At 47.9% G+C, this 24,476-nt stretch overlaps 1 protein-coding gene across 1 annotated transcript; it reads right to left on the minus strand.

Moving 5' to 3' along the window:
• Positions 1 to 2,472: 2,472 nt before the first annotated feature.
• On the minus strand, positions 2,473 to 23,117 carry MLEC (malectin). The gene is made up of 5 exons (XM_063143836.1): positions 22,883 to 23,117; positions 12,603 to 12,781; positions 11,643 to 11,819; positions 9,681 to 9,738; positions 2,473 to 8,724 (listed from the first exon to the last, which is right to left on the minus strand). Exons 1-5 carry the CDS (start codon positions 23,115 to 23,117, stop codon positions 8,495 to 8,497), a joined length of 879 nt encoding a protein of 292 aa, XP_062999906.1. The 3' UTR covers positions 2,473 to 8,494.
• Positions 23,118 to 24,476: the final 1,359 nt, after the last annotated feature.

A 24,476-nucleotide genomic window follows, 5' to 3' on the forward strand; every position in this document is an offset into this window, starting at 1 on the left:
CTGCCCTGCCTTGTTTCAGATGCTACAACCATGGGCTCGAGAAGCTCATTCCCCCCCACTCACCTTTCTACAGCAGGCTCAGGCTCTACTGGGCTGTCGGGCAAAGCACTGTTAATGACAGATTCTGCATCCAACTGCTCTTAGTTGGTGGTCTTGTTTTGCATCATTATCAGTATATATGAAGACTACAATATTAGTTATATTGTTATGGTTTGAGATTGGTTACGATAACCCACAGGATCACTTCCAACTCTTATCCATGGCTTTAATCTTTCTGCAAGATGATCTACAGAATAGGTGCCTTGAAGCAATACCTCTAACCCCAACCATTGATAGTACACAACATTCTGGTGGTGTGTTTCAGTGCCATCTGGGATGGCCCCTGAAGGCATAGGTGGAGATGACTCATCTTTCCCCCTTGCCAGCCCCACAGACAAGGAGAGGAGATAAGGGAGCTTTGGGTGGGTTTAGGAAGAAGTCAGTCTGTACTGGGGTGTAGGCATGGCTGAGTTTGGCTGGGCAAGATGGCAAGCGTGGGTGGTGCAACTGTTTGCAAGTTGGAGCTGACCTTAACCCAGACTCACCATGATCCTGGAAATCTTGCTGAAGATAAAGAACCTCCACTAGTAAGTGGAGTTTACTGAATGGTCACACTGGTTGATTTAGCAAGGCTATGCAAATGGCTACTCACATTATTCTAAAAAATTGGAAAGCAACCTTCCTTCTTCTCCCCCACCCCCAATATAAACATCTGGATTCAAAATTTGTTGATCATGAAAAATTCTATTATAAAAAATTGTTAAAGGATACTGGAACATTTTCTCGAGCTGTAAACAAAGTAATGGCAACCGCTACAAGGCCAGAGTAGGCTTACACACACAGGACACTGATTTCTTTGTTTTTCTCCTTCCTTGTTTGCTTTTACTTCCTTCTATAACTAACTTTTTTGTTGTTCAGTTCCAGGCTCTTTATTTTCTAATTGATGTATGACTACATACATGGTCACATGAAGCAGGGGTGGAAAAGCCTGGAAGAGATTGGGGAGGGGGAATGTTCATGGTTTATTCTGTACTGAAAACAGTGAAGCCCAACAAACCTGTAAAGGGCAGCGGCACACCAGCCTGTCCACTATTACCAACGTTCTCAATGCTTGAAGTCACAAAATGGTCACAAATCTTTGCAGACTTGGGATCTATCTTTACTCCTAGCACTTGCCCCCCCCCCAGGTTTGATTGTTTTTTAAAGTTGTTTTCCTGTCTATTTGAAATAAAATTATGGTTCCAGCAGGGGCCACCTTGGGACAGCGTATCACAGCCTTTCCCAACCTAGTGCTCTCCAGATGTATTGGACAACATCCACCACGGCCACACTGCCTGGGCATGATGGCAGCTGCAATCCAAGACATCTGGAGCGCACTGGACTGGAAAGGCTTGTGTACCGCCTACATGTGAGCATCCCACCCTTCAAAGGCTAGTGCACAACATGATAAAGGATGATGAACCACGTGCAGATCACATCTTGGCCCCGGCCACAAGGCAGGAGAGGAGAGGACTGGAGCCCAGCTGCAGTTCAGAATGCCAGTAGCCGGGCCACAGCAAGTAACTGAAACCTCTTTGCCTGCTACAAGGTTTCATGGCCAGAGCGATTAGGTGTCTGCCTTTCCTGTGCACACCTTTACATGGGAAGGTCCGCAGATTGGGGACTGGGGGAGCATAATTAACAGGTTCAATCCAGGGGGCACCAAACCCAAGTTCTAATAGCTGAGGCACGAATTTTGGCCCACAACCCCTCCAAAGCAATGTCATTTCCCCTAAATCGTAATTGGATCTATAGGGCTCGAGAACTTCTTTCAGGCAGAGGTCCAAATTCAGTTTTAGAGACGCTGGGGGGGGGGGTGCATTCCAGTGGCAGGAGGGACTGAAGGTAAAAGGGGGCGAGGCCAAAAACACCAGCATATTATTATTATTATTATTATTTATTTATATAGCACCATCAATGTACATGGTGCTGTACAGATAACACAGTAATGCGGCCCTGTTTGGAATACCGCAGGGCTGGATTTGGCCCCAGGCCTGAAGTTCCCCACCCTGCATTAAAAGATGGGGACATGGAGGGATAATAGTACTTGCCCAAACCTATGCTCGGAAGCCCATGGGCCATTTGGGAGGGAACTAGAACCCCTTTGTCTAAATTTAAATACAGTGAATGAAATAAGACTTTTAAAATACCAACCCTCTCTGGTACCCATAGGGGCAAAGCAAGGTTGTTGGGTTTTTTTTAGCAAAGAGGCAAGAACACCGCTGCTTGGAGGCTGCAGGAATTCTTGTGGAGATGCTTTAGATGAAGGTCTCTCTGGCAGCCTGCAAGAGCTACTGCAATGCTGTGCAATCCAAAGCTATTTTAAAACTTCCTCCGAGAGAGAAAGAAGCCCACCTTTCTTTCTTTTCTTTTTTTAAAGAAAGCACCAGTTCATTTGAATGACAATATAATTTCATTTTATTTTAACACACTGCTGGTTAAAACTGCCAGGCAGTAGATTTCAGTATATTTCCCTCAACCAGACATCCTGGGAGGAAAAAAAAAAGTGAACACAATTTATAAAAACAAAAACAAAACCCAGCTAAATGTACCAAAACTTGGAGGGGGGTGAAGGGAAAGAGAAGAAAAATAAACCCAGAACATTTCACCCATACCCAGGAAAGAATCCTTTTTGCAAAGCCAACGCAATCAGACATAAGACATCTGTGCTTTTTATCCTTTGCCGAAGCTTGATATTAAACACACACACCCATAAAGAAAAAAAATCACTGCAAATTATTAAAGACATAAAGCAAGGGACAGTTAAAGACACCATCCTCCTTCACACCCATGTACTAACGCCGAAGCTACAGATGAATTACCAGTAAGAAAATCGATTCCACCCAGCCTAGGCATGTTACCTTGCAGCTTACATCTGGGTTGTCCTAAAAGCCCAAGAGATCAGCTGTATGAAAGCATATCAATGCCTCATTAACAAGCAGGGGCACAAATCCAAAAGGGGACGCAAGATCTGATGTGTACAATCAGTAGAATAAAAAGAGATCGGTCCCAAACACCCAATTACTGGTTTGCAAAAGTTCAGAGCTGCAATCTGCCTTAATATTGGTAAGAATTGTTTTATCTCCCCCCAAGCTTAGAGTGTGATGGGTCAACATTGAGCCATATTTGCTTAGGGAGTGAGGTAAAATAAAGATCACGCCTTTCCTCTGGAGTAACTCAAAAAATCTCTCAACAAGGCACTCCCTAAAGGCACCCCAGGAATCACTTCTCACAAATTTTATGACAGAAGCACCCCGCAAAATTATCTCTTTGTTCAAGGAAGTAACACGAAGATAACAGAAAGACCTGGATCAAAGAATAAGGATGCTAATAACCCAGCTCCTGAGTCCTCAACACACTCCCATTGAAGCGCAGCAGCTCTAAGACAGGTTCAAAAGCATCGCACTTCAACTGAAAAGGAGCTCCAGTGGACGCTATGCTTGCTGCTGCTTCCTGCCTCCCCCCTGCCCCGTCCATGATCGTCATTCACAGCTTCTGCAGCCACCATGGCTCCAGGGAAACAGAAGCACTATAAGGGAAACTGGAGCTGTGGCTGGCAGGCCCGGGGGCGGGGTGGGGGGCATGTGCCTGTCTTCAAAGGAGTGGGCCAACCTGACCCAAATGTTCTTGGAGGAAGAGGGGATTCACAGGTCCGTTCAGAATCCTGGGTCTGAGATTTCCAGTTTTTCTAGGCCCATTCCAACCGCTTGGCCTTCCAAGAGCAAACTGCAGAGTACTGTACTTGTGAAATCTCCCTTAGGTTGGATGCAACACTCACATGCATCTCCTTCTCCTCAAGAGATCTTTACAAGGTACTCAAAATACAAGTGTCTTTGGGAGGGTGGAAAGCACTTCAATCTGTTAAAATAAAGTATTGGCTGGAGAAGAGAACGGAAAAAAGAAAAAGGAAAGCATCCTATCCACACTGACAAAGGATCTCTGCTGACCAGGCAAGGCATATGCAGCACCCAGGAAAAAGCAGCGCCCTCTCCTCTCCAAAACGATTACTCTAATAAATCTAGCTCCGAGTCAGCCAGAGCTGGGAAGATGCAGACTCTGCAGCCGTTCTCTCTGCTGAAATGCCAGCAAATGGATGAAGCGGCTGCTACCGGGCTCCATGGTAAACACGTTATCTGTCGCTGCAATCAATGGCCATGAGCGCCAGCGGCCTTTAAGGGCACTCCTTTTTTGCCTTCAGCCAAGACCAGTAAACGGGAGGACCCCACACAATAGTCTTATTTACTCAAACTTCCTTTTTCCACAGTAGGGAAAAAAAGAAAGCTTGCAAGCTCCACAGCCCTGCAAGCCTATACTGGACAATAACAAGTGAAATTTCAATCTGCATCCAGTCTTATCCATTAGGCCTTGGAAGAGTCTTTGCTCTGGGGGTCACTGCTGGTGGACTCCCGTCCCTTGTGGATGTCCAGCAGACAATGCTTTTGCTCCCCAGCCAGACCCAGCACAAGATCTTCCGCAGAGGTTTTGGTCCTCCCTTTCTCTTCGCAATATTTAGGCCAGGCTGCCTGATCCAGCAACTTCCTCTCTGGTGTTCTGGAGTCCTAGCCCAGGTTCATGGTGCACTTAGAGGATTCTCTTTCAATATGACTCAGTGACCTCATACAACATGGGTCCGACATGCTTGGGTAAGACGATTTGCCAGCGAAGTGTGGATGCCAGGCGGAGCATGAAGCCCCTCTGCAAAAGGGGAGCCCGAGGCTGCCGCTGCCTTTCCAGCACAGCCCCCACCCCCACCCCATGCTCAAGAGGCTCAGTGCAGGGTGTGCAAGGCGTGCAGGTGGGGAGGATGTTTGGCTCAGCTTTCCCACCCACTCCTCGTTTTTAGAAGAGGAAAGAAGTTCCCTAAAACAGAAGCTTCTTTACAAGCAAAGCTTGTTGCCATCTCACCACCTGAAAATTAAAGAAGGCACACGGAACACATATACAAACTAGACTTTGGCATTCCTCCAAGTTTCCACCTGCATCTTCCCTCCAGAATGGGGCAGCTCACGGCCCCCTCTTGTATACAAATGCTAGAAAAGGAAAGAGACTATAAACAACCAAAATTCCAAATAGGCATATTAAGAGCAGTGCATAAAGGCAGGGCCTCAAGCAGGGACGGCCTCCTCCTGCTCCTCCTCCTCCTCCAAGCGCTTCCTGCCACAGCGTAACGGGAGCAGAGATAAAGGATGTTACCAGTTGTTCTTTACCCCAGCCCCAAGCTCAAGACTCGGAAATGGACAATCTCAGCCCTCTTGCTGATTTTTTTGGGGGTAGGAGAGCTTTTCAATCAGATAGTACCCTTTTGCAATTTTCAAGAATGAAGGGGGTGGGGAGAAACCAAATTGTCACGTTTCCTCATGGAACATGACTGCTCTTGCAGCATGGGCCTGTTACAGCATTTGCCCACACATTCCAGGGCCAAAGCCTGCCTTACAGCAAACCCTCTTCTCTTTTAAAGATTAAAAACCCTCTGGAATGGGGCAGATGGGAACCTAGAATCACTGAGAGGTCATCAGCAGCCACCCGCCTCTTCTAAGGCATGGAGATGCAGGACTAGAAGCAAAGTGGGGCGCTGGGACTGCAAGTCCCCTTGACTAGCTTTAGCGCATGTGAAGCCACACTCTAGCCTCGGTTACACTTACAGAACTTCGCCCTGCTTCAGACCTCAGATGAAACAAGATGATCTGCCTAGGATGGATTCCTGCAATTCTATAGGGAGAAATCAGGCTGTCTGTGTCACACACACACTGCTGTCCTGCTTATTTACCGACCCCAAACCAGCCTCTACATAAGCAGCTGCAAAAGGCGATTATCTAGCAAGTTAAAAGCAGCCCCCTGCACCCACAGTCACGTACCTGAACTCATGTACCATGTAGCTGACAGCCAGGCCTGCAGTGGCAAAATGGCTCCCACATCAAGCCTGCCAAGAGTTGGGATTTAAGAAACATAGCACCTCCTTCCTATCCCATCAAAGAGGAGTTGGAAGAATGACAACAAACTGCCGTGGTGGTACCTCAATGGGTCATCCAGCCTCCAAGTGCAGGGCAGCACCAAATCCCTGACAGCATTTTCAGGGTGCTAGATAAGGTTCAAGAAGCAAAGAAAACAAAAAACTGAGCACCAGCGGGGTGGGGTGGGTGGAGAGGGCATCTTAGCCTCTTTAAGAATAAACAAACAAACAAACCTCTGTTTACTTTGGGTTAAATGTACAGCAGGAGGCTGAATTTAGGCAGGTTTGCCTTAAGAGAAAACTCAGGATTGGGGTCAGAGGAGAAACTGAAAAACGGAATGACTTTAATCCATTTACTGGCAGTGTGAAAATGTGGCCCCATTCAGTTCCCCATTGGGATTGTACTAAGAGGGGGGGGGGAATCTACAGACCTCAGAGTCATGCACACCCAACTGCTAAAAGGGGTGAGGTTACAGGAATACATCTTCCACATTTCAGCATTCTGAAAAGGCAGGTGAAGCAGGCCAGTCAGGGCTCAGGAGCCCCACCCAATCAGGACCACTCTGGCAGAACACTGGAAAGCAAAAAGCTGCCAACCATGTAATAGAACATCCTGAAGTGGCACTTTTAAATTGTGTAGGAACATGTGAGAACATACATAGTAAGGGGGGGATAAGGGCCAGGGAAGAGCACAACATAACATCAGCCTGCCTGCCTGGGTCAACCTTCCAGTAGGGCATGGAGAGGAGCGCCCCACTGCGCTCCCCCAGGCCTGAGAAGAGGTATCTGCAGAGAGGGTGCAAGAACTGTCCACCCGTGCCTCATTTGCAACTCCAACCACTCCTCCCACTACGAGGAGGCCCTCTTCCAGGTGATCAAGGAGAAGCCTCGCTCGATGCCATGTTGCCCTTCTTCAAGTTACAGCAATGCAAAACCAGGCAGTCATAGGAACTCACTGTATAAGTTGACAATTCTTCCTGGGGAGAAATACTTGACAGGCCGTGACAAGCAGGGGCCTATGAAAGACAACCGCAGTAGCCACAGCTCTTCCCCCTACTCAAGGAAAGACCTACCATCTATCTCAGCCACATTCCAAAACCTTCTCCAAAATGAGGAGGGGGATACTGGTTTAATGCATTCTTGCACCATGCTGTAGACAATCTGGCTGCACAGGGTTTGCCACCTTACAACTAACATTCCTTGGGAGGGGGCGCCTTTAAGGGGCACTTCAGACTGTGCCAGGACCAACCATCCCTCCCTAGGTTTTCTGGTTCATTTAAAGAGGCAGAACAACAGAAGCATTTCAAGGATGCAAATCTGTGTCTAAGGTAGCCTTTCCCAACCTTGTGCCTTCCAAATGTGTTGTGACTACAACTCCCAACATTCCCCAGCCTGGATGCTAAGACTGTACTCAACACATCTGGAAAGCACAAAGTTGGGGAAGGCTAAGACTAAGAACTCCCTGCCCTGGAGCTCTCAAGTCAAGGGGAAAAAAAAGAGATGCCATCCTCAGTTCAGAAGGCCACACGTTTCCTGGGACAAGGGGGAATAAAAAGCCATTGGGGGTGGGGACACTGCAGAGGTGGCTTCTCTGGCCTAGAACTACGGAAGCCTCTACACAGGAAGTTCTCATCAGGCCAAGGGAGAGGGATGGTTCTAAGCGTGAAGCCATTGTGCAAGGAAAAAAAGATACAGAGGGACTGGGGAGGGGAGGGGAGGACATCCCCCCCAAGGACAAGCCAAGGTTGCTGTGTCAGAGTTGCCATGACAACACAGAAAACGGCCTGCCTGAAGCGGGACCTTTCCCAGGGCAACAGGTCAGGTTAGAAGCTACAGTGACCATGGAAAGGACGTTTCTCCCAGGCAGGGCAGCTGAGCCAGGCCAACTGGTTCGCCCTGTTCCAGTCGCCACAGGCTTTTAAACCCAGAGACCGATCAACAAAGGTGAACCGTTTCTCGTTCAGAACAGAAAGGAAGTACCGTGTGTTGAGTTACAAACATTCCAGCAGAGGTCAAGAAGCCAGTCCAGCCCCCCAGCAGTTCCAGCACAAACGCCTGGATCCTTGCCAAGGATGCTCAGTGACAAAGTCTGCTGCAGTAAGCAGTTGTGCCTCCTCCGTTGCGTTTCCTTCCCCCTCTCTGGCTCCATCTTGCTTTTCATTGGGAATGCAGTTCCTCAGCATCGGACAGCCAGACGTAGGCAGGCTGAGCTTTGAGACTCTCTGGACAGGAAAGGCAGCTGCTCATAGGACAGCTGGATGAGACCCAAAGGTTCTGCTGAGAGAGAAGGGGAAGGAGGCCTTCCCCAAAGCGGGCGATGCGAACTCTCCCTTTATTGTACCGGCTGCTCCTCAACAAACCTTTATTTTCCTTAAATTATCTGAAACACTGGGAAGCCAAAACAGCCTCCATGCTTGGCCTGACTCTCGTCTCTGACCTGCAGCCAGCCCTGCTGTGTCTCATTTTTCACAACCTGCACAGGCAGAAGAGAGTCGGAATGAAGACGCCAAAGGCCACTAAGATAGGAAACATGAGGCTGCTATTGTCCGAGGCATAGGGGTTTGGTGTGCGGGGGCCCGACTGGACCCGGTTCTTATTTGTCTGCTTTTTAGTGCTGGAGCCTTCTTCATATTCCTCTTCGTCTTCTTCCTCCTCTTTCTTCTCTAGGCCTGGGTGGGGCTGCAGCTTTGGAACATCTGTGGGGGTTAAGAGAAGGAGTGGGGTCAAGGGTCTGCAGCACATGTAATAAAAGCAGAGAACAGGGAGCATTTGGATTCAGGACTAAAGGTCTGGACCTCGTGGCTATGGAGACGCAAGGCTACACCCCACTTTTCAGGCACGCACTCACGTTGGCTTAATGTGAATATTACAGGCACACGAGTCAAACAGATATGCATATCAGAGAGCTGGAGAGTGCAAACAATGGTGTACCCAGGTTAGCCTCTGTGAAATGTATGAAATAGCCTACAGTGTCACCAATTTTTGGCGGCCGAGCTAAAACTTGTAGCTGCCAGTCCCCCTAATCCCTGGTTCCCTGGAGCACTCCAGGTCAGAAGCAGCCTGAGCACCTGCAACCAGCATTGCCTTCAGCCCTTCCAGCTTCTCCTGATGGGAAAACAGCCAGTCTGGAGGCAGAATCTGCTAGAACCCAAGAACAGCTGGGTCCGACCAAAAGCTTCTCCAGGCCAGCATCCTGCTCCTCCAAGTGGCCAACTGGATGTCCCGCCTGGGAAGCTCACAAGGAAGACATGAGGGCAAGAGCCCTCCCCTAGCAAAGAGAAGCAGGAAAAGCTAGAGGATGGGGCTGAGGGTTGTCCCAGGGTCTTGTCGTGACCAACTGCACCTGGGGTACAGGCAAAGCAAGCTGAGTTGGGCCGGGAGAAGTCTGTGACCAGCAGCAGCCAGCCAGCCAATGCACCCAACTGGGGAGGAAAGCTGCAAAGTTGGGTGATACAAAACTGCCCTTTGTTCACGCACGGAGTGCAAGGTCCTGGGTAGGAGGCAGCGGTGGAGTGGGGCCTGAGGCAGAGGAAGGGTCCCTGAGGAGGCCCCTTTCAGACTCTCCCTTAGGGTCGCCTGCAATCACATACAACACCCCTGGCTGCTGGGAGAAAGAGGAGGTTGACATTGGAGGGGTTGTAAGAAAACTCACCATCCATGGTTCCTCGGAGGACGTATAGTGCACAGACTTTTGGATTATCGTAGTACCCCTGTGGGAAAGGAAAGCAGAGGTGAAGCTTCATTCCCTACCAATGGCCGACCCAGAATTGCCTACAATCAATTCCTGCCTAGAGGTTTCAAAAACAATTTTTTAAAAAAACATTTCGTTCTCAATTGCAAATTTTTAAGTTGAATTTCCACAGAACAAGGTCTTTATTTAGTGTGAAAACAATGTTTACAACAGTTTTACCCTTAATCCATGTATATTTGAGGGAGGCAAGAGGCCCCAATTTGGAGAACGTTGTTATATAACTATCTGTTGAGCCATTTCATACTAGGTAGCACAGGTGGACTGAGTAAGATCAAGGCAATTTAAAATTTGATTAAAACCATCAAAGATATTGATTTAAATCAAGTTATCAAGTTTCTCATTCATGCTTTCCCTGAACAAGCATGGATGTTAACCAGTCTCTGCCAATAGTTGTGATCTTGGTTCTGTGTGCTGCTGCTTACAGAGCCAAAACATCACCATTCACATCCGAGAGGAGGTATGAGCAAGTCTGAGAGAACCCCAAGGTTTGTGTAAGTTAGCAAAAGGTGTTTGCAAAACATCTTTGGGGTGGGGAACAGCCCGATAGCCACAGATCACTGAGTTAGTAGGAAAGGAAAGCCAGCAAAGACGAGGGCAGGGGAGGGGGGCACTGCTAAGACAGCCAGGGAGGCTTCCAAACAACCACGGATCAGCTGTCAGGAGAGCCAAGCCAAGAGAAGGCAGAGGAGGTGAGGAGGAAAGTGGAAGGTGGCAATTTCTGTCACTTCCTCTGTTGTCCTTTGCTTCATTTCTCTCCCCCTTTCTCCTCCAAGTGAAGCAAGCAGAAGAAAACAGGGACACAGACCAGAGGCCTCCCTGGTCCCACATTCTCTTCACACAGCTGTCTGTCGGGATGCCCACAAGCGGGACATGCATGCAGCGGCACCCCCCTGCTCATGTTCTCCAGCAACTACTATTCAGAGACATTACAACTAGCAGCCGTTGATAGCCTTAACCTACACGAATTTGTTGAATCCTCTTTTAAAGCCATCCATGTTGGTGGCCGTCACTACACCTTGTGGCAGTGAATTACATAGCTGAATAGTGTGAAGAAGTCCTTCCTTTTCTCCTTTCTGAATCTCCCACCATTCATCTTCATGGGTTCCAGTATTATGGGGGGGAACATCTTCATATCCACTTTCTCCACCATACGCATAATTTTGTTCACCTTTACCGTGTTTCCTCGTAGTAACCTTTCTTCAAAGTGGAACAGCCACAGACGGTGACACTTTTCCTCAGAGGGGGCTTTCTCCAGCCCCGTGTAGCACAAGTCAGCATGCCATCAAACCTGGTGCCCGGCGCAGTGGGCATGACTTCGTTCGTACTCACCCTACAACCTTTACTGCACATCGTGGGTGGTAGGGTGGGTATGACACTCCCACCCCCCATGCCGGGTTCAGACGACGCAGCAACCTGTGCTGCAGCGCAGAAGCAGCCATGCTGGCTTTTCCCCCCACTGCGATCATCCAAACCCAGTCACCGTAAACTCATGCAAACCATGAGACCGTAGCCCCCTGGCCTCTGGATGGGGCTAATGTTTGCTCCCTTCCAGCTCTGCAGGCCCAGGGCACTTGACAGTTGGAGCAGAGTGTCCTTTTTGGCGGTGGGGGTAGTGCTGTGGCCTCACCCGTCTCCCACTGCCATTATGCTCTTTGTGGGAGTCAGGGCATGTAACCATTGAGAATCAAGCCTGCTCCTGCATAAGCCTCATCCTAGGTTCCTGCACAACACAGGGGTGGGGCTTATTGGTGGCGGAGCCTGACTCTTAAATGACTTAGCAAGAGTAAGTAATTAGCAGGCCTGCCCTACTCACACCTCACAATGAGAGAAAAAGGCCACCACCATGCCAGGGTCTGTTGTTACCTTGACAAACTCAATGTTAAGCTTCCCTGTGAACGTTGAAACCTCTCCCTGGACACTCAGCTTCCCCTTCTTGATGCTGATTGGAATAATCTCATCATGGGCTGTGCTGTGTCCGACTCTGTCGAAGATGTCCAAGTCCTTCACCACCATGTGGCCATTCAAACGCACATCAAACACCTTTAGGATGGGAGGAAGACAAGACTGAAAAGAAATCATGCTTCTAGTTGAGTGGAAGGCAGATTGATACTGAGCGCTGGTTGGCAGGCCCACGGGCTGGACGACCACCAGCTGATAAAGAATTTGAAAGACAGCCCTTGCTACTCGCTACTGCTATGGGATGCGAGGGCAACAGTACTTTCATTGGCATAGTTGAATGCAAGTTTGAAAGTTGCACAGAATGGAAGCAGCTGCTTTTCCATACTGCCTGATGAAAAAGTATGTGCAACTCAAATATCTGCAAGCCATGCCACCAACAGATGTCATGCTAAGAAAGATATTGCTGTACTGATTTTGTACCTCATGTTTTGGAGAGAATATGCCAAGACCTGGAGCTCTTCTTCAGGCAGAATGGCAACGCCCCTTAGTGGCAAAATCAGGCAGATGGGGAACTTCGAATTTTTGATTGTAAAATGGTTCTCACCCTTTTGGACACAGAACGATTAACCAACTGGGGAAACATAGTGCCTCTCTGTTCCACCAGCAGAATGGGGATAGGCCATCACCAAAAAGAATCATTGCGTGACTCCCCAAGATGCTATAAAATTCAGGAGAAAACAGTTCTGTGGCATTCCAGAAGTGCCAAAAAGGGCACTCCACCCTTGGCTGCAGCTAAACTTTATGCCAATACTTTCAAACGCTATTGTCCACTCACAAAAAAAGGAGACCACAGAGACACCCAGGCATAGACAGTCTATATACGGAGACCCAACGGAGTACCTCCCAGGATGACACACTCCGTACCTTCTGTTGGGACTGTGCAAAATAGACTTCCGCAAATTTCAGCACAAGAACGTAGTCGCCCTCCTCCTTGATGGGGACCTCATAACCAAATGTTTCCTCGTTGTAGCGTTCTGTCTGGTAAAGAATCTGATCTTCTGGGTTGGATCTCAAGATTGGAAGCTTCATGCCATAGTCGGAGGCTGTGTTCCAAAAATAAATGGAAACACGCTCAAAACACACCAACTTTGCAGAGTTTACTTTTGTTTGTGTGAATGCCCACACCTTTAGCTACTCATCTACCTCTCCTAACAGTCCTATCAGGTCTACACAAGTTGCCCCCTCCCCTCCCCCCAATTTTCAGGGGTAGGACATCCTGCTTAGAGACTAACACAGGGCAAGATCTGGTGGCTAGAACACTACACATGTAGTGTTCTACGCATGTACCTATCTTGATTTCTCATCACTGGATAATATTGGCTGAAACACAGCTTAATACATAAGCTGACTCATGTGTGAAGTGGCATGAAAATTCTGTCTGTGACATTTGGTCTGCACTGGCTAAACTACACGTGCAAAATATCACTTGATGTTGACATTCTCACATTATAGCTGTGTAATATGTGGACTGGAAACGACTTGCTGAATTTTCAGTTGGGTCTGTGTCAGCAGTGAAAATTAGAACTTTTTCCGTTACATGACCCTGGATCAAAACGATGATTGTTGAATAGCTGGTCAATTAAGAGCAGACCAAACATTTTCAAGCTATGCTGACCAAACAGAATCATAGAGCCATCTATTTCACTCTGTTGTACACGGCTGGAAGTTTTTGCTCTGTATTCCACAGGCAGCACTCTTCCTTCACTGTCTCACTGGATTGGGGAGTGGGGGAGAAGAACCAGGGAGTGAAAGCATTTAGAGATGACAAAGGGGGTTTCAGACCACTGAATTCTAGGGGAATTTACTTTGAAGAAATGACACAGAATCATCGAATCTTTGACCCTGTTCAGACAACACACAGTGGTTAAAGATTTTGAGCTAAAAATGATGGTTTAGTATGCTATGTGAACCATTATTAACCATGGTGGCTACATAACCATGGTTAAAACATGTTCATTAACCATTTGCTGCAAAAGGGTAAGCAGTCTACCATGGCTTAGCCTGTTGACTGAATAGGCCCATAGAATCATAGACCAGTAGAGTTGGAAGGGGCCTATAAGGCTATCAAGTTCAATCACCTGCTCAATATTGGAATCCACATTAGACTGCCAAGATCAGCTCATAACTTTGTGATTAAATGTCTGAGCCTGGAAATCACCAACAAGAAGTTTTAAGTTTGTTAATTTTACACAGAAGTCCTTGTTAACATCCATGAGAAAAATTAAAGGCTCCCAACTTCCCCAAAGAAGGAGGAGGGTGCGTGCAGTGGAACTGTCAAATTGTGCTTTTTATATTGTATTCATGTTTTTAAATTGTTGGCTGTTTTTATGCTTTTCATGGTTTTAATTTTTGTGAACCGCCCAGAGAGCTTCGGCTACTGGGTGGTATAAAAATGTAACAAATAAATAAATAAATAAAACTGACTATTTCCATCTTGCCTTCTAGCCTTTCTTGAGGACAGATCCTTCTGCTATATCCCTGTATCTGGTGAGACTGAACTTCCACAGGATTCCCAACACAGGCACACAACAAAATCACACAGCTTTAGAGGAGTCTACCCAATGCATGAGTCGCCCAACAACACTCTGCACAAGTTGGGCCTCCTCTGAGGGTTGCACAAGTTTCACATTCTAGAATTAATGCTTTTTGGGTGTAACAAGAGTAAAGCCCCCCCCCCCCCAATTTCAATTCCAGAAGCTGGAAGGGTGGGACAGTTTTTCCCAGTAAGAATGTCTGCAAGGGATAAAACGAGATCCCCAACCTGTGCACAAAGCCTGTGACCCGCAGCTAGAATAGCAACAGGCTTCCAAGAAGCAGCCAGCAAAAAGCTTCCAAAGAGAGCCCATATCAGTGAGCAAGAGGAAATTAATGGCAGCCCCAACCCTCAAGGTACAACAAATGGGTGCACACCAGTGCTACTTGTGGCTAACAAAGCAAAGGGTGAGGGCAGGTGGATCAGCCACAAGAAGAACAGCCCAATTAATCTCTTTTATCTCCTCCCCCAATAAAATTGGATGCAGTAAGAGATCAGTGCTTCTACCAGGCAAAACTGAAGACCACAGAGCCAAGCTCATCTCCACAACTATGCAAGCATAGGAGGAAACTGCAGAGGAACATGACTCTTGGAGAGGGCCAGGAAGTGGCCTCTGTGTGAGCAACAGCAAAATGTGAGCAACATTTTGTGAGCAAAATGTCAGCAACCCCTTTGACAGGAGAGTTGCCTTCTGAAGAGGGCATGCACACGGTCCAGTTGTAAAGCACATCAAACAGCTGCACAAAGACAGTGACCAAGTTGTTCTGAGCCCATTTCCAGTCTGCTCCCTTTCCCCCCACCCTCACCCCCAGCCCCAGCCCTTGGAAACTGACCTGAGAGCGGTTGTGGTGTTTTCGCTACCAGGAGGACTAAGCTCAGAATGAGCCAAGGAGTAGCAGCTACAATGGACACTTCTTTCCCTATTATAGACTTTCCCAACCTAGCGCACTTTAGATGTGTTGGACTGCAACACCCATTATTCCCTGCAATGGGAGTTGCAGTCCAGCACATCTGGAGGGCGCTGGGTGGGGAGGCTGCTCTACAAGCATCTTGGCTATGAAAGTGTTTAAAAAGTTAGAATAACATTAAAAAACATATAACGACTACAAAGATATCCCCAATCAGTCAGGAAGTAGATTTTAATATGAATACATATAAACAAAGAAAGCAGACTTCTTGCTTCAAAACTATTGTTTACACTCATACACAAATTGAAAAATCAACTGACTAAAACTTGTGTGCTTAATTGACTGAGATGTAATACAGCCATAGCTGAAGGGCAATTTCTTATGACTGAACTTCCACCGATACCACAGAGATTGCCAATATGGAATGAGCTGCCAATCCGGATCACAGCAGCCATGTGGCGTGGCAGGAGGAGGCTCTAGCTCTGGGTGAGTCACTGCTTTGGTCTTGCCTCCTTCCAAATAGAGATCTGACGGCTCAGAAAAAAAGTTTCTTTCCCTGTATTCTCCCCCTCCCCAAATCAGAACACTGAAAAAAAATGGATTATGAAATGAGTCTTGTTTTTTCCTCTCTTTTAGCTGTTTTTCTGAAAATGGGTGCTTTCTGTGTCTGCTTGACACGGTGGAGGAGACTAGGTTCAGTACATATAATAAATTTGAGTGCCCTTTTTTGGTAGAAAGACAGAGTAGAAATCAAATCAATACACTTTCTTACTTGTATTATATGTGCTGGTGGTTTCTTTTGTTTTCAACTTTTGACTTTTTGCCTGCTTCTCATAAACTGGGAAAAAGGAAGAGATACTAGATTCCTTACAGTTCAGCAGCTAGTAGCTCCTTTTATTACAAAATATTTAAAACTAAATTCAATTTGTAAATGTGGAGTTATTGTCTCAATACACTGTACCTTTATCTGTAATATAATAAACAGGATGATTTTATGAGAAAACTAAGTTATGTGCAATACATTTTATGCTCCCAAAGTAACAAAGTGATTTTAGATGTATAAAGGGCACTAAAAAAAAAAAGTATTGCATATTTATCAGTTTCCCCCAAACATTTTCTGTGGCTTCAAAGTTTCCAGAAATATTGTACCTGTACATTTCCCAGCCCAATTCAAGGTGCTGGTTTTAACCTATAAAACTGGCTTGGGACCACAATACTTGATGGAACGCCTCTCCTGAACCTACCTGTACACTATGCTTTACATCTAAGGTCCTCCTCCGAGTGCCTACTCCAAGGGAAGCTCGGAGGATGGCAACAAGGGAGATGGCCTTTTCAGTGGTGGCCCCCCATTATGGAATGATCTTGCCGACAAGGCTCGCCTGGCACCAACATCGTTATCTTTTCGGTGCCAGGTCAAGACTTTTCTCTTCTCACAGGCATTTAACAACATATGCTGAGTTTTTTCTTAACTGACTCCAGAATAGTTGTTTTAAATAGATATTGTCTATTTTTATGCTTTTAAATTTTGTTTTTAACATTCACTGTTTTAATCTTTGTAAACTTCCCAGAGAGCTTTGTCTATAGGGCAGTATATAAATGTAATAAATAATAATAATAACAACAATAATCCAACCTTCGCTGCAGGTGGGCTACGTCTGTCACATGGGTGCCCATGTGTACCAGTCCATCGCTCCCGATGGAGACCTCTCCCACCTTCAGAAGAGCTCAGCCTAGAGCCTCTTGCACAAGACACTGGACTAGTCAGGGAACTCTTTACTCTCTCACACACTCCAAAAAAGTTTCCACTGTTCTGGTGCCCATCATTCCCATCTAGCCAGACCAACTGGAGGCACCAGGTTGTGCTAAAAGTAAATTCTTCCATGCTGTAAGAATGAAGCATGCCTGTGATTTCCAGTGCCTCAGCTTTCTGAACATGGCCTTCCCACTAAAATTAGATGGGGAAGGAAAAGTTTGGAATGAGGATGAAATCTAAGGAAGGTGGGCACCACAACAAGGTGTTCTGGCGTGAGTCACAAACCCTGACTGCACTGTCGAACAGGACACAGATATGCTCCAATATCCAGAGCTAATGGAGAGTAAAAAAAAAGTTTCACACTGTAAGATTATTTATTATTATTATTAATTACATTAGTATAATGCCCCATAGCTGAAGCTCTCTGGGCGGTTTACATAGGATAAAAACACGTAAAAACAATATACGAAAATTTTAAATCACAAAAACATACAATTTAAAAACCACAAAAACAAACCCAGGCTAATTACATATTGCTAAATGCCTGGGAGAAAAGTCTTGACTTAGCACCGAAAAGATAACAATGTCGGTGCCAGGTGGGCCTCTTCAGGAGATTGTTCCACAATTGGGAGGCCACCACAGAAAAGACCCTCTCTCTTGCTGCCGTCCTCCGAGTTCCCCTCGGAGTAGGCACCTGGAGGAGGACCTTGGATGTTGAGTGCAGTGTACGAGTAGGTTCATGATTCTGTGAACCGCCCAGAGAGCTTCAGCTATTGGGCAGTATAGAAGTGCAATAAATAAATAAATGTTGGGCGAGGCATTCCATCAGGTATTGTGGTCCCAATCCATGAAAGGCTTTATAGGTTAAAACCAGCACCTTGAATCAGGCTCGGAAACATACAGGCAGCCAATGGAAGCGGGCCAGAGTGAGTAAGATAGATTAATGTTGATTTATTTGGATTTATATCCCACCTTAACCCAAGGGCTCAGGATGGCAAAGATCAAGACTTAGTTGCATGCACATGGATCTACATTCCTTCAAGGGCTCAAATGAATGAGCACAGGAGGAGAAGCAAGGGCCAAAAGAGGCTTTACCAGCGAGTGAAAAGAACAAGACTTTTAAAATGCTGAACAAGAAAAAACACCCATATCCATCGAAAATGAACAAGGGGTCAGTCATGTAGCAGAGGGATAGCTGTCAGCTGCTCTGGGAAAGAGGTCTGTAAATCATCATCTTTACTACCTCCCTCTCAGTTGACTTTCAAAAAACAGTTGATATTATAGCTCTAAAGAGGCTCGCTGACCTATTTTATTTTACTATTTATTCTGACTCATTTTCACATTAAAAAGATACAGAAAAAACTTTAATTAAAGAAGCAGTCACCATCCGAATACCAAACATTTTGGTTTTTAATTCTGAATCTGGAGCCAAGACATTTCCAATGGGCTCCTGGGTCTGAGCATGTGCAAAGAGCATTCCAACTCAGTGCAGGAAACCTGAGGTTCAAGTCTCTTTGTGGAATTCTTGTAAAAGGAGAACAATTAGTTCCTTTCTGCCTGCTCAGCAACCACCCCACCTCGACTTGGCCCAGCTGCGACCAACTGTCAGTTCATCCCCCACTATCCAGTAGTGGGCATTATGTAATGCCACGAAAGAGTCAGTAGAGAAGGGTGATTATTTGGCGCATGGCTGATTGGGGATGCTGGGAATTGTAGTCCAACACATCTGGAGAGCACCAGGTTGCCCTAGGGTCTTGTTCCTTCCACAATGCTAATACAGTTTTCTGGCAGAGTTCTAGCAGACTTTAATTGCTATTTGATCATCAGAAATCCTATCTGCAAGGAAAAGCGTCAACTGCTGAATTTTGTCTTGCCATGCAGCTGCTAAAGCTACAGGACGGGTGCAAATGAAGACCTGTTTGCCACAGCAGATGGGACAAAAGACTGGGAGGAATGGTACTGGGATCCCTACTGCATACTCCATCTCCAAGTTCTTAAGGTGATGGGCAATGTCTCCAAACGAATGCTTGCTTGTTGGAAACACCAAGAGAGTCTGAACTCTGTGCAGTCAAAATTAAACTTGTGAAGGAAAGCAAGTTTCTAACCCTTGTGGTTGCACAGGGCAATTTGAAAGCATACAGACAGTAAGTACTGTAAGACACCTTAAACCACGGCTTTAACCATGGTGGTTAAGCCAGAAAGCCAGGCCGTGTACAGAAGACACCTTAAACCATGGCTTTAACCAAGGTGAATAAGGCTTTCTGGCTTAAGCACCATGGTTAAAGCCGTGGTTTAAGGTGTCTTCTGAATGAGGCCAATAAGTCTTAAGCGGAGTTCCAATGTAATGTCAAATGACAATTGAAGCTAAGCAACTTCTGTACAAACTGGCATGATTCTAGATGAGAAATTTGATTTTAATTTGTACAATAGTGTTAGATGTTGACATGAGCAGGCAGGAAACTTCTGCAGCATGATAACTCTTCACTATACGTATATAGAAAAATCACATTCTGTATCTTCAAAGGCTACTGGAGGTCTGCAGGCGTTAGTGAAGCTTACCACCTCAGAGCCTGCTAAAGTTTTACCCATCATATCTCTTCCCCACTGTCAAGTGTGCAGATGGAGATACCAGGCACTGCAGAGTTGTGGCAAAGTACCTTGTGCCCCTGATAGATCCTTGTTCTGTCACTCAGCCTAGAATAGGCTGCCTACTTGGCAGTTCAGACCCAGAAACCAGCATACAGCAGAAGCTAAGACATGTAGGCAAGGGAGTTTGGACTAAACACAGGAAGAGAAACTGCAGCCAAAGTTGAGGGAAAGCAAAGTCTACAGCAACCTTCCCCAACCTGGCACCCTTGAGACAGGCCAGACTACAACCCCCATCATCCCCAGCCAGAATGCCCCTGGGGTGTGCTGGCTGAGGATGATGGGGGCTGTAGTCCAACCATCTCAAGCACCAGGTTGGGGAAAGCTGCTGTACAGGAACCTTGGTTAAATTAACACACACAAATAAAGATCTATTAGAACAAAAGACTGTAAATAAAAGGGGCTTTCATCAGGCAATGGCTCAACATATTAAACCCTCAGGAGCCAGGGAGATCAAAGGGACAGCACAGCACAAATGGAAAAAGGGGAGGAGGTCCAAGATGCAGAAAGAACAAGAAAGAAAAATGTTCAGAGCCATTTTATAACCTAAGCCACTAGAAATGGCTGAAAAGAAGCAGCTTCCGGTTTACGGGAGCCACAAACGGTTCCCAAGAAAAGCTTCTGGCGCCTTTGTGGAATGCATTTCACCAAAAGCATCAGCCACAACCATCAGCTTTAAGCTGCTGAGAGTCTACCAACAGACCACCCCCACCCTCCTCCAACATGCACCAAACAAAATGGGAAGCAACCACGTGCTCAAGTTCAAGGTTTGCAGTTCACCATTCATAAACGGGAGGCAGGTTATAATGAGTCCTTGGCAGACTCCAGAGACAGGGAACAGCCCCAGAAGGGGCAAAGTCCAGCAGTGAGAGATGCCAACATAGCGTGAACTTTAGAGAAGGATATTGGTGGAAGGAGGGAAGCAAGTAACAAGGGAGAGGAGCTGTGGAAATCAAGGTGCTGGGAAGGGCAGATAGGCAGGAGAAGAGAGAAGCAGGCTGGGTAAAGGAACAGCAGAGCGAAGGGAAGCAGGCCACTGCAGCGAGAAGGGACAATGGAAGCAGGCGTTCAAGGTCACAAGAGCTGTGTTGTGCTCCACATGTTTTCACCCCCTTCCTCATTTATCCCATCCACAGAGAACGGCAAGGAGGTTCTTGCTTAAATATCTGCTTGTATACAGAGCAAGAATTGGAATTCACATCATGAAGACAGAATGGGGGTGGGCAGCAGCGGCTGCTGTGAATGCAAATATAAGGGAAGAAGTAGAAAGTGGGATAAAACCGACATCCCAGGAAGACAGAAAGATGTGTAAGGGAGGTGGCACAGGAGGCTTTTCCAGAGCATGCAAAAACAGAGCCAGTGGGGAGAAAACTGCGAGTGAGGGGGAGCAGAGGAAATGGGACTATACTCTAGGTCCCAACCTGATGCCCTCTAGGTGTTTTAGATGACAACTCCCATCATTCCTGACCAATGGCCATGCCGAAGTCCAAAATATCCAGAGGGCTCCAGGTGACAGGAACTAGGGCGTTTATGGCATGCAATATGACTACTTAGTATTTACACAATGCTTTTCATGTACGTTTTCTCAGTAAACGTCACAAAACCTCTCTAAGATAGACTAGTATCAGCAGCATCACCCCCAAGCGGCCTGCAGAAAGTAACCCAGGCTGCAGCCCTATTCCTGCTTACCTGGGAGTGGATCCCCTTGAACTCAAGGGGACTTGCTTCTGAGTAGACATGTCTAGGATTGCACTGCCAGGAAATTCACTGCTTTTCAGTTCTTTTAGCTGCAAGACTTTTCAGATCACCCTCTTAGCTGCAATTTCAGTTTTCAACTATTATTAACCATGACCATATAACACCAGTGCACAGAACTGGACGGTAATGCCTTTTAGCCACACTTTTATCATTAAGAGCAGGGTAGCTGTTGGCTATCTAGTACTTCTAATCCATGGTAGCAAACTTGGGGCATGACTATACCAGCCCTATATCCTGGGATCAGTCCTGTGCATACAAATGCCACACAGGGGATCCCGAGAGCAGGCAGGGACGATCCCTCCATTTTCCTGGGATAACCCTTAGGTGTAGAAAGGGCCATGGGCAGTTACTTCTGATAATCCAGATTAAGCTATCTAGAGCAAGAAGAGAACACAACTTTGTTGTTACTTTTGTGGAAAGAAGCCCAAGGAAAATCTTGATGGAACAACAGCAGGAGCAAGAATTGCCCGGCTAGATCAGACCAATGCCCCCCTGCCCCAGTTCAGTATTCTGTCTCTAAAGCAGCTACTACCAAGTTCTTTCTCACGGCATAATGCAGAGAAACAGGGCGGCTGTCCTCCTCATCTTATATTCAGAGATATACTGTCTCTGCACATGGTGGCTCCATCTAGCTGGCATGACTAATAGCCATTTATTTATCCCCACCCATGAAGCTCCCTAATCTAAAGCCATCTAAAACAGAAGCCACCCTTAGGTCTTGCAGCAGCAGCGTCTTCCATAAATTACAGGTTATGTCAGCCTTCCCCAACTTGGTGCCCTCCAGGTGTGTTCGACTACAACTCCCATGCACCAGGTTGGTGCAACCTTTGAGCTGCACCAGGAGGGCACCAGTTTGGGGAAGGCTGGGTTATGTGATAAATCCCTCTTTATGCCTGTTCTGAACCTACTGCCTTTGGGTGAAATGGAGACGGCGAGAACTCCACACACCACTCATAAAACTTCCTATCTCTTTGCCCAGCAATCGTTCTGTTCCCACAGCAAATGCCCAGAGAAATCACAAGCAGGAAAGAAAGCAAGAAAGCCCTTCCCCGTTGCTGTTCATCCCAGTCACCAGGTAGAGGGCTCCTGCGCACGGAGGTCCCATTTAGCTGTCGTGTCTAACAGCTGTTTGATAAGCACATCGCCCTCCTCCCAATCACTCCCTCCCCCCTTTTTTTCAAAAAGAGCCTTCCCCAGCCTGGAGCCCTCCAGGTACTTTGGACTGCAGCGCCCGTCACACCTGCCAGCATGGTGGGAGTTGTAGTCCAACACACCGGGAGGGGACCAGGCCGGGAAAGCCAGGCTCGCCCAAGAGGGCGCCCTCCAGATAGGTTGGGACTAGAACTCCCAGCATCCGCCAGCCACCTGGGAGTCGCAGTCTAGCGCCTCCGGGGGCCTGGCGGTCGGGCCGGGCCGGGCCGGGCCGGGTCGGGCCGGGCCGGGCCGGGCCGCTCTCAGCCGCTGCCGCCGCCCCGCGCGCGCCGCCTTGTGACGGGGAGTTCCACACGCCGGCGGGGGCCGGGCAGCGCCTCGGCCGATTGCTCACCTCGTCCCACCCGTCCCTCGAGCGGGTCCTTCCGAAAATGGATGCCGTGGACGTCCACATGGGCCTCCCCGCCCGAGTTCACGGCCCAGATGACGTTCTCCGCCAGGCTGGCCCCTTCTGCGGCGCGAGGTGCAGGCGGCGGCGGCAGCACCAGCACCAGCAGCAGCGGGAACAGGAACGAGGCGGCCAGCCGCGGCGGCGGCGGCGGCAGCCCGCCGGCCCCGGCCGCCAGCATCTCTGGCTCCGTCGCGGCCCCTCAGCTGGGCCCCGGACCCGCCTCGCTGCGGCCGCCGCACATGCCCGCCCGCCCGGCCGCCGGCCCAGCGCCCTCACCAACCGCTCCTCACGCCGACACCTCCGCCGCAGCCGCTCGGCCTCAGCCGCAAGGGGGCACCTCAACCCGCTAGCCTTGCCGGCTACCCGCGCCGCCAGCCAATCGCCGCGCCGCGAAGCGGCCTTGCGCCTCCCCGTTGGCAGGCGGAGTTCCGCTATTTGCATATCGGCAAGGCCACCGGCCTATAGGCGCGAGAGGAGGAGCAAGTTGCGTTGAGAGCACAAGCCGGCCGAGAAGATTGACTGCCTGGCGGACCTGGAGGAAGAGGATGGAGCGGTTGGGGCGGTCCATTGGTTCCATTACGGCGGGGGAGGCTCGAATTTCCGCCGAGGCGCGCGGAGCGGGTGGAACATTCCACCTTTGGAGCGGATGTCGTCCATTTATTTGGGAGGAGGGGAAATAAGTCGATTTCTGCTTGGGTCCCTCCAGGCTGCCTTAGCGCCTATGATGTATCATACAAGGTAGTGGGACGACGATGATGCCTTTCCCCTGCAACCTTTTGCTCAGAACGAGCCCTTACGAATCCCCCCCTCTGCCTAATAGTAGAGTCCAAGGCTGACTGCCCAATTAAAAAGCTCCAGCGCGGCTATTGACCGTGCTGGATTATGGGAACAGTGCTGGGAGGAAGACGGAAGCTCCCGCCTGGGTTCTTGGAGGCCTGGTTGTGGCCATGGCAACCAACTCCATCCCCCGAGTAGAGGCGGGGGCTCATTACTGCACTGCCTCCGTTTTTTTCTGTTTAAAACCGGCGGTTGAAGAACAAGAGCTGTCTCTTTTCCTTTCCGGGGTCTTAATAAGGAAAAGGGACCCCGTGAGCATGTGCAGAGCGCCTTGCCTTCTCCTGCGTGGTGCCCATTTAACAAAAGCGCCGTGAAAATGAAGCACCTTGCACAAGAAAAGATGGCAAAATCCATAATCAAGGAAGACAAAAGTTAATATAGGCTATAATCGATATAACGCACACGACAAAAATAGACACAATAAAAATAATCTAAAAGCAGAGTGTTCATACACAAATCAAACACCCAAATATGTTCCACAGATGGATGCCGTGTCCACATGGTCCTCTCCACCCAATTTCATGGCTCCCTTTGCGTGGAGACACCATCCTGCACATGGATAAGCGTTCTGCACACCATCCAGCCTTGGAAACAGTTGTAAAAAATTTACAATAATTGTTTACCACTTTTAAACCATAGTGTTAGGAAAAAAGAGAGCTATGTTAGCCAAAGTGAAGCCATTTTAGAAAGGAAGTAGAAT

Source organism: Elgaria multicarinata, chromosome 18 (genome assembly GCF_023053635.1).
Source record: "Elgaria multicarinata webbii isolate HBS135686 ecotype San Diego chromosome 18, rElgMul1.1.pri, whole genome shotgun sequence".
Taxonomy (NCBI): Eukaryota; Metazoa; Chordata; class Lepidosauria; order Squamata; family Anguidae; genus Elgaria; species Elgaria multicarinata.